Below are 9,081 nucleotides of genomic sequence, written 5' to 3'. Positions count from 1 at the left end.
TGCCCGCTGGGTCGCCCCGCGGAACCGCGGCGCTGGGTTTGGGCAGAACGGAGTGGACGGGAATGGAGTGGGACAGGCTCAGGCCAGTTCTGGTTCTGCTCCCTCCGAGCCACACCCTGTCTTGGAGAAGTTGAGATCCATCAACAACTACAACCCCAAGGATTTTGACTGGAACCCAAAGCACGGGAGGGTGTTCATCATTAAGAGTTACTCTGAGGACGATATCCACCGTTCCATTAAGTACAACATCTGGTGCAGTACAGAGCATGGGAACAAGAGACTGGACGCAGCCTATCGCTCCATGAACGGAAAGGGCCCTGTATACTTACTGTTCAGTGTCAACGGTAGTGGTCACTTCTGCGGCGTAGCAGAAATGAAATCTGCTGTGGACTATAACACCTGTGCAGGTGTGTGGTCCCAGGACAAGTGGAAGGGACGTTTTGATGTCAGGTGGATTTTTGTGAAGGACGTTCCCAACAGCCAGCTGCGGCACATCCGCCTAGAGAACAACGAGAATAAACCAGTGACCAACTCCAGGGACACTCAGGAGGTGCCTCTGGAAAAGGCTAAGCAGGTGTTGAAAATCATTGCCACCTACAAGCACACCACCTCCATCTTTGATGACTTCTCACACTACGAGAAACGCCAAGAGGAGGAGGAAAATGTTAAAAAGGTAATGTGTGTGTGTGTGTGTGTGTCTTGGCTGAGTCCTGCAGGGCAGGAGGTGGAGGAGGGCTGCCTTGAGCTGGGTGAAATGCAGGTTGTGGAGGTGTGAGCAGGCTTGGTGGGCATCATCCTGCCTCTTGGCTAGCTGCCTGCTCACACCTGCCACCCAAGTGGTAGCCTCTGTTTGGGGTGGAGATGCCCAGAGGAGGCCACCAAGGTGATTAGAGGGATGGAGCAGCTCTGCTATGAGGAGAGGCTGAGAGAACTGGGATTGTTCAGCCTGGAGAAGGCTTTGGGGTGACCTAATTGTGGCCTTCCAGTCCCTGAAAAGGGCCTGCAGGAAAGATGGGAAGAGACTATTTTCAAGGGCCTGGAGTGACAGGACAAGGGGGAATGGCAGAGAGTAGGTTTAGGTTAGGTATTGGGAAGAAACTCTTCCTTGTGAGGGTGGTGAGACACTGGCACAGGTTGCCCAGAGAAGCTGGGGCTGCCCCAACCCTGGGAGTGTTCCAGCCCAGGTTGGATGGGGCTTGGAGCAACCTGGTTCTAGTGGAAGGTGTCACTACTTGTGGCAGGGCATTGGAACTAGATGATCCTTAAGGTCCCTTCCAACCCAAACCAGTCTGTGATGAAACGGGTGCCAGCACCCCAGCAGAGCAGGGTGAGGAGGCTTTCCTAGGCACCTTAGTTGCTCTAACTCTCAGCCTTCCCTGAGTGCTGTGCTCTAAACAAAATGTATTCCTGTGCTATTGTCAGCTCCTGGATCAGAGTGGTTTGAAGTCGGAGATCCGTGGGGGGTTTGGGAGCTGTTAGAAACCCGATCTGGGTCTTTGAACAGCCGCTAATCCACCCCCTGCCCAAAGTGGGGTCAGAGTGACAGATGTTTCCCACCACTTGTAAAACCTCCAGGAACAGCAGTTCCTGTCCCTCCCCAGGCAATCTATTCCTACTCTTAATTATCCTTCCTGTGAGAAGGCTTTGTCTAATGCCCAACCTCAATCTCCCTGGCTACATTTGAAGTCTGTGACTCCTTGTCCTGTCTCTGGGGGATACAGAGTGGGCTGTTCAGTTCCTCATGGCTGTGTGTGGTGCCAGGGGTGGGCTGTCACCTGCGTGGGCACTGCCAGCAGTGTGGCACATGAGCTGAGCTCACCACCTGCCTGCAGCTGTGCTGGATGCTGCTGCTGTCAGCATGGATTCCTTAATGACTCGTTAATTGAAAATCCTGTCCAAAATTCACTGACCGGTGAGCTTTGAATCTTGGGTTCAGCTGTGGTAAAGTCACCTGGGGCTGGCCTCCCCCACAACGGGGTCCTGGCTTGTGTTTGATCAAAATGATAATTACAAATTAGCATTAGCACAGCTTCCTGGGAGTTTGCCAAGTTTCCTGATGATCTCTTTAGTTGCAACAATGGGGAATTTTTCACCCAAGAGCTGAAGAGCAGGATCAGGAGTTGCAGCTGCTCACAGTGAATGCAGGTTTTGAATGTTTTATATGTATGTTATATAGAGCTTTGTATAAATAATATCACTTAGACACAAAGGTGATCACGTTTTGCAGCTGATAATCAGCACTTGCAGTGCTTGGGGGGGAAAGCTGTAAGGGAGGAATACATGGCAAGGTGTGGTGGTATAAACTGGATTTTTGTGAGAGCCTGATTGTTTTGTGTGACTTCACTTCCTAAAACTGTTCCACTTGGTATCCAGCCTGTACCTTCCCTGTGAGGTGCTGAGGCACTGGCACAGCTTGCCCAGAGAAGCTGTGGCTGCTCCATCCCTGGAAGTGTTCCAGGTCAGGTTGGATGGGGTTTGGAGCAACCTGGGCTGGTGGAAGATGTCCCTGCCCATGGCAGGGGGTGGAAGGAGATGAGCTTTAAGGTCCTTCCAACCCAAACCATTCCATGGTTCTATGATACTCCCTGTGAGGTGCTGAGGCACTGGCACAGCTTGCCCAGAGAAGCTGTGGCTGCTCCATCCCTGGAAGTGTTCCAGGTCAGGTTGGATGGGGTTTGGAGCAACCTGGGCTGGTGGAAGATGTCCCTGCCCATGGCAGGGGGTGGAAGGAGATGAGCTTTAAGGTCCTTCCAACCCAAACCATTCCATGGTTCTATGATACCCTCCAGATTTCCAACCCAAACCCTTCCATGGTTCTATGATATCCTCCAGATCTGACTTCAGGGAGCAACAGTTTGCAGTGTGAGAGGGTCAGACATTGGCACAGTGGGAGAATGCAGGGCAAGGGGGTGGAAAATGCTGCTGGAGGACAGAAGAGGAATGAATGAGAGGAGTTAATACTGTCCAAGTAAGCAGGCAGTCAGCAGAAGGAAGAGCAACAGAGCTCTTTTTCTGGGAAAGGCTGAGAGAAAACCAGACAGTCCCTTCTGCTAGAAGCTGCTGTGTTTGCAAGTTGTAAAGTCTGAAAATCAGAAAGATACTAAAAATGAGGTTTAGCAGTTTTCTTAAAGCTGTAAACCAGCTTTACTCCTCTCCCCAGTTGCATTTTGCAGTCTCCTCCCCTGCTGGCTTCACTTTCTGGGCCGTGCTGGTGTGGAGGGGCAGCAGCAGCGATGGTCTGTGCTCCAGCGCCGCCTTTCCTATCCCCTTCGAGTGGATGCAACAGCAGTCGGTTAGGAAAGCAGTTATTCTTGGAAAAGGGACTTAGTCATAGGTCTCTGGAATTCACAGATGAGGAGGGAGTCGTGTAGACACACGGTTGGTGTTTGCTTTTGGGTTTACTCCCTCTGTTGCATACTCTGCCCCTGCCCTGGAACATCCGGCACGGAGGAAGTGACTTAGTGGTTCTTGCAGCAGCAGTTTGACATTCTCCATCTCCTGCTGACGCAGCCTGGAAAGTGCTTGAGGTTTCTCTAACTGCCCTTTCATGGTTTCGTTGAGAACCAGTTGTTTCTGCTCAAGGAGGGTTTTCTTTTTTCCTGGAATGATGCTTGCCTGGGGCTGGAGGTGGAAAAAAGCCCAGGCCATGCTCTGTCTGCCTGAAGCATCTCAGGTAATCACCTGAATTAAATTCTGAGAAACCAGAGTAGAGGCTCTGGAAAGTTAACATGCTGCTCTGGCAGCAGCTCCCTGCCTGTGGTCTGTCAAGCTGCTTTTGTGCTGGGGAAATCCCACTGCTCCCAGCTCTTTGTCTCTGCCACCAGTGTGATATGTTAATGCTCTGTAGTCGTGTTCCTTGAAGCTTAAATGTCTCAAGGTTTGGCTCATTTCGAACTTCTCCCAAGCTGCAGTTGTTTCACTCAGCTTCAACTTGCCCAAACCTTTGTCTGATCTGCAGTTTGCTGCCTGAGCAGATGGATGAGCTCTTGTGAAAGTCTGGGAACTCTTGAATGTTCTTTTATGCTTCTTTCTCCCTGTTTGAGTCACTTCAGAATCCCCTAAAACAGGTGCAAGAAGTGATAGGAAAAATGCTTTGCTTAATGTTTGTGCTGTTCCCATTGCCCAGTGAAGGGGACAGGGGGGACAGGCAGTTCAGTGGTGATAACACTGAAATAATCCTCTTGCTTGTCCTTTCCTGTTCCTCTGCCCATCCTGTGCTCAGAAGCTAATCTCCATTCCTTTGCAGCATCTTGCTTTGCTCTACTAATCCACTTTTTTTAAAGGTTTGGATGTTCTCCTGACCCAAAATAATGAAGCCAATTCCCAGTGCAGTCCTACACGGAGCAGTTTAGGACTTGTTGAAACCCAGAACAGTTTCATGGCAGAGCATGTCACTGACTTCTTCCCTGTAGGAATTGTTCTACCTCTGTTTTAAAACCCAAAACAACAAAAATCCCTGGCCCACAGCCATGCACTTGGATTTCTAGGAATGTTGCAGTGACCTGGGTGTAAAGATCTCTAATAGTGATCGATAGTGACCTGTGAAAGGTTAACTGTTTGTCTTTTGTGGAAAAGCAGTCAATGGAAATGCTAAGGGAAATTTGGTTTGGTGCTTTCTCCCTGCCCAGGCTTGGGATAATTGGCTGGTTGCAGGGATTCAGGAAGGATATCCTATGTGAAAACCAGTCCTGCCCAGGGTGCTCTGTGGTCACGTTTGCAGGTGAGAGGAGACACTTTGTGTTGGGCCTCTGAGTGTTGAGTCAGGCTCAGCTGTGCAGGATGGGGTGGAGGTTTCGTGCCCCAGCAGCCCCAGAGCAGCAAGGTGGGATTGGCCAGATTGGAGCTGTCATTTCCGGATCTGTGGTGGTTTGTGCTCCAGCTGACACTGCTGGTCACAGCAGTATTAATAGTGGCAAGTGTCACTGGCCCCTGAGAACATGTGATTTAAGGGAAAACCAAGGGGTGTTACGTGAGGCTGTTTCACAGTCACTGTAGGACAGAAGTGCTTTCTGATGGATCATACAAAGCTCTTTTTCTCTTCCTAATTTGCAACTTCAGAGTAGAGGAGAGGGAATATTCCCTATAGGATGGACTAGCACTTTTTTCCTGTTCCAGTCATGAGTCCTGCATTTGCTTTGGCTTTACCCTGTCCTACAGGACAGCATTTCTGACTGCAAGATTCTGATCCTGGATAGATTCTGTTTCCTGTGGCAGCAAGGGAATGCTGCTTGCACTCACACAGTTCCTTTCATCCCATGATCCCAAGGCTGTTTGCTCTTTTCTGCTCCAAATCCTGGCAAGAGTGAAGTTAATTGATTGATGCACCAGGACAGAATTTCCTCGTTGTCCTCTTCAGCAATGCACATGGTTTCTCTCAGTTTATTTCCAGGCTGTTTAAATCCTGTAGGTCTGTGTCCACGCTCATGTACTTTCCCAGAAATAAAGGAAACAAACCATCCTGCTTATCCCAGTGGTTTGGCACTGCCTGTCTGACATAAGGAGTGCTTTGTGCTGATGGTATTTTTAAACCAGCACTCAGGGATTTTTGGTTGTGTTCTAGCTTTGTGTAAAGGCAGGAAAAAAACTGCAGGGGAAGGCTGAGGTCTGACCAATGCTCTAATCCATGTTTTCTGCTGGGAGACAGACTTGGTTTCCTCATCCCTGAAGCAGGAGCAGCTAGGAGCCATTTCACTGCAACTCTAAGTGGGAGTGGTAGAAGAGCAACCCTGTTGCACTTGCCTGTAGCCCTGTCTCTCACTGTCAGGGACTTGCTAGCAGTCTGTAATAATTTAGCATCACATTTTGTTAATCTTATGAAATAATAGATTCTTTAAAGTCTTCCTGTGGAAATTGGTTGAAAGAGTTGTCAAGCTGTACTGTTTAAAGTTGGTTCCCAGTTGTTTGATCCCTGCCTATAGCAGGGGGTTGGAATTAGATCTATAAGGTCCTTTCCAACCCAAACCACTCTAGGATTCAAGGACTGGGATTGGGCCAGACAGAGTATGCAATGAGATTTTGCACCTCTCTGGTATGGTCTTGAGCAGGGGGAGTATATTCCATACCCTGTTCTCATGAGCTCATTCCCAACTCACTTGTTGCCCACTTGGTGTGAGCAAAGCTTCATTCCCCCCCAGGTTATCTTTACCTTGGCTGGGTGATTTCAGCCCTGAGTTGCAGAATACCCTGGACCAATCCTTCTTATAAATATGGTAATTGCATTCATTATGAACATATTCATGACTTCAAATGAATGTGTTAAGTTTAAAAAAAAAGTAACCACACTTTTTTTCCTTCAGCAGATGAGTTGAAATGGGGGAATGGCCTTAAGATGAAGGAAGGTAGATTTGGATTAGATATTGGGAAAGAATTCCTCCCTGTGAGGTGCTGAGGCTCTGGCACAGTTTGCCCAGAGAAGCTGTGGCTGCTCCATCCCTGGAAGTGTTCCAGGCCAGGTTGAACAGGGCTTGGAGCAACCTGGGCTAGTGGAAAATGTCCCTGCCCATGGCAGATTAGCTGTAAGGCCCTTCCAACCCAAACCTTTCTGTGGTCTGTCATAAATAACCCATGTGTGGTTGGCAAATCTGCTAGAAACACCGTGAATAGCTTGAGATGCAGGAAGGGTGTGTGTAAGGTATCAACAGCAGTGGCTGCTTTTTTTATTCCTCTTTTTTTTCCCCCCTTGAGAGTTCTGGGTAACTCACTGACACTGAGGTTAAGAGCTACTGACACAGATGTTGTTTCACGTTATTTTATTTACAGCTACTTCTCCAGAAAAAGTACTTATCTTCCAAGGAAACCTCTTTGCCAGCTGTTTTGTTCAGCACAGGCCCCGGGGCACGGTCTGGTTCAGTTCCCTGCATTCTCCCTGGTGCAGAAGTGCAGTGGGTCACAAGACATTGCTGAAAGCCGATTAGCATCCCAAGGAAACCATTGAAGCACATTGATTCGTGGCCAGTCCCTCAAGAGCAGCTCCATGCACAATGTTCCTCACTTGTCCTTCCTGCAAATGTAATCCTGCAACAACTTTTTGCCTGAAAGCAGCTTCTTTCTTCTTTTCTGTCTCCCAGGTGAAGCTCCTTGTTCTGCTCTGTGCCATCCTTCTCACCACGGTGATTAGGCTTCTCATTTCCCTGTGTGTTCTTGTTTGTACCTGGTGGTAATTGTACAATCTTATGGCTTTGTGAGTTAATAACTAATTCCTCAGTGGTGGAAACCACTGGAGGCTTGGCAGGCAGAGCAGTGCCACCCTGCTTTCACCACAGCAGCTCCCTGGGGAAGTCCCTGCTAACAAGGGTTGTCATTATCCACGCTGATGCCTGGGATAGAGACTTGTTTGTAGCTCCTTCCAGTGACTACTGCCCAGTGTGAGGCTTTTTAATTGACATATAAGTCATGTAACAGTGCATTTGAGCAGTTCATAATGAAGCCTTTGGCTTGTGTGAGCTGTCCTTCAGCAAGAACTTGGAAATTTCTGGTTCTATAGCATTAGAACTTCTCTCTCTCTTTTTTTTTTTTTTTTTTTTTTTTTACAAGCACAATGCTGAGCTGCTGCTTTGTGTGGTTAACTGTAGAGCTATTGTAATATAATCCCAGTTTAGAAGACTTAGATAAAATCTACCTAAAACTGTCTTTTGTTTCTAATCTTGGGGGGAAAGGAAGCCACATTCTTCAGTTTCCTTCTCTCTGAGTATCTGTGCACAGGGGAAGGCTCAGCTCACTCAGCTCTGTTATTTTTGCTGCCATCTTCTGTTAACTAGCTTCAGAGAATTTCCCATCATCACCTGTAAAATACAAGAAATCATAATGTCCTGAACATCAACCTTTGGGCTGTCACAGTCTGGTTTGGGGTTCAGCTGATCCCAGTGCTCCTGATAAACTTTAAGGAGGAAGGAAAAAAAACTGTTGAAATATAATGCTGTGTTGCAGTGAATGTGGCTTTGTGTTCCCTTTCAAGTGGCTGTAAAATGAGGGGACACACTATAGGGAGTGTTGGCTCTCTGGCTTGAGCTTGTGAATTCAGCTCTTCATGGCAGACAGAAGGAGGCAAATAGATCTGCTCTTGTCCTCTCATAATGCAGAATATTGTGGTGTGTTTTGCTTGTAGCATGAAGTGTTTCTTCTGCCCTTTTGGGGATGGAGGTAGTGTTTTAGCCTCACACACCAGGACGACTGCAGTGGCTCAGACTGTAAATCTCTGTAGTCTAACACTGCATCTCATGTGGCTGCAGGAGCTGCAGCTCTGCTGGGCATGGAAAGGATATTGCTCAGGCATCCCTGCTCCTTTTTTCCAGGTAAAATGCCCTGTGTGCAGCTGGAAATAACAGGGTCAAGAACAAACACCTGTAAGGACAGTACAACCACATATTTATCCCTCTCTGAATGTTTTCCTTGCCGTAAACCATTCATGGCTCAGGAATTTTTGTGCCCCAGAGGATGCATCTTTGTCTTTATTAGTCTTGTCCAAGGTCTTGATGCACTCCTTGAGCATCCTCAGGACCTCAAGTTCTTCAGCATAATTATGTGTTGTTCGAGGTGAGCAGTTATTTTAGTGTCCTCTCTGTGCCTGCTCTGCTTTTACACTCCTGTTCCAGGCTGGAGAGCCAGAGCACAGTGGCTCTGCAGATGGAAATCCTTCTGTCCCTTGCTCATCCCTGTTGTTCTTTGACCCTTTTCCAGTTCTCCAGCAGGAGAACTCCACCTGCCTGTGGAGGTGGAGAGGAGCAGAGCTCCTCTTTGCCAGGATGGAGATGCCACTTGGGTCTGTGTAACACACCGTGATGTGTTCTGGTCAGGGGGATGTTTGTTTTTCTTCATGATAAGCATTTTCCTGGAGTTAGAGATTGTAATGCTGAGCTTGTGTTTCCAATGGTTTATGGTCAGTTTGGAGCCTGCCATCTGGGATTTAGGGAAGGGATTTTTTCATTGGATTTATCTCAGCCAGGTAGACCAAACTCACTGTAATGTTCAGCTGCTTTTGCTCACAAAGTCCTCCAGTTCTTCACAGTCAGCTGCTGTTTTATTACCCTGAATAGCTTCATATCATCACTGCCCTTGATCACTTTATTCTCTCCTCTTTCGAGA

At 48.0% G+C, this 9,081-nt stretch overlaps 1 protein-coding gene across 1 annotated transcript in view; it reads left to right on the top strand.

The window, feature by feature from the left end:
- Window positions 1-7: 7 nt before the first annotated feature.
- The window catches only part of LOC103808371 (YTH domain-containing family protein 2), a gene marked incomplete at its 5' end in the record, with an annotated part of 13,798 nt that continues 4,724 nt past the window's right edge, over window positions 8-9,081 (top strand). Inside the window, one exon of the mRNA XM_009081152.1 lies at window positions 8-673. Within this exon, the coding sequence (XP_009079400.1) occupies window positions 8-673 (666 nt within the window). The remainder of the gene's footprint in view (window positions 674-9,081) is intronic.

The sequence above is a fragment of the Acanthisitta chloris genome, unplaced genomic scaffold (genome assembly GCF_000695815.1).
Source record: "Acanthisitta chloris isolate BGI_N310 unplaced genomic scaffold, ASM69581v1 scaffold11698, whole genome shotgun sequence".
NCBI classification, from domain to species: Eukaryota; Metazoa; Chordata; class Aves; order Passeriformes; family Acanthisittidae; genus Acanthisitta; species Acanthisitta chloris.
The sequence above is the reverse complement of the archived record's forward strand: the minus strand, read 5'-3'. Positions and strand labels throughout refer to the sequence as shown.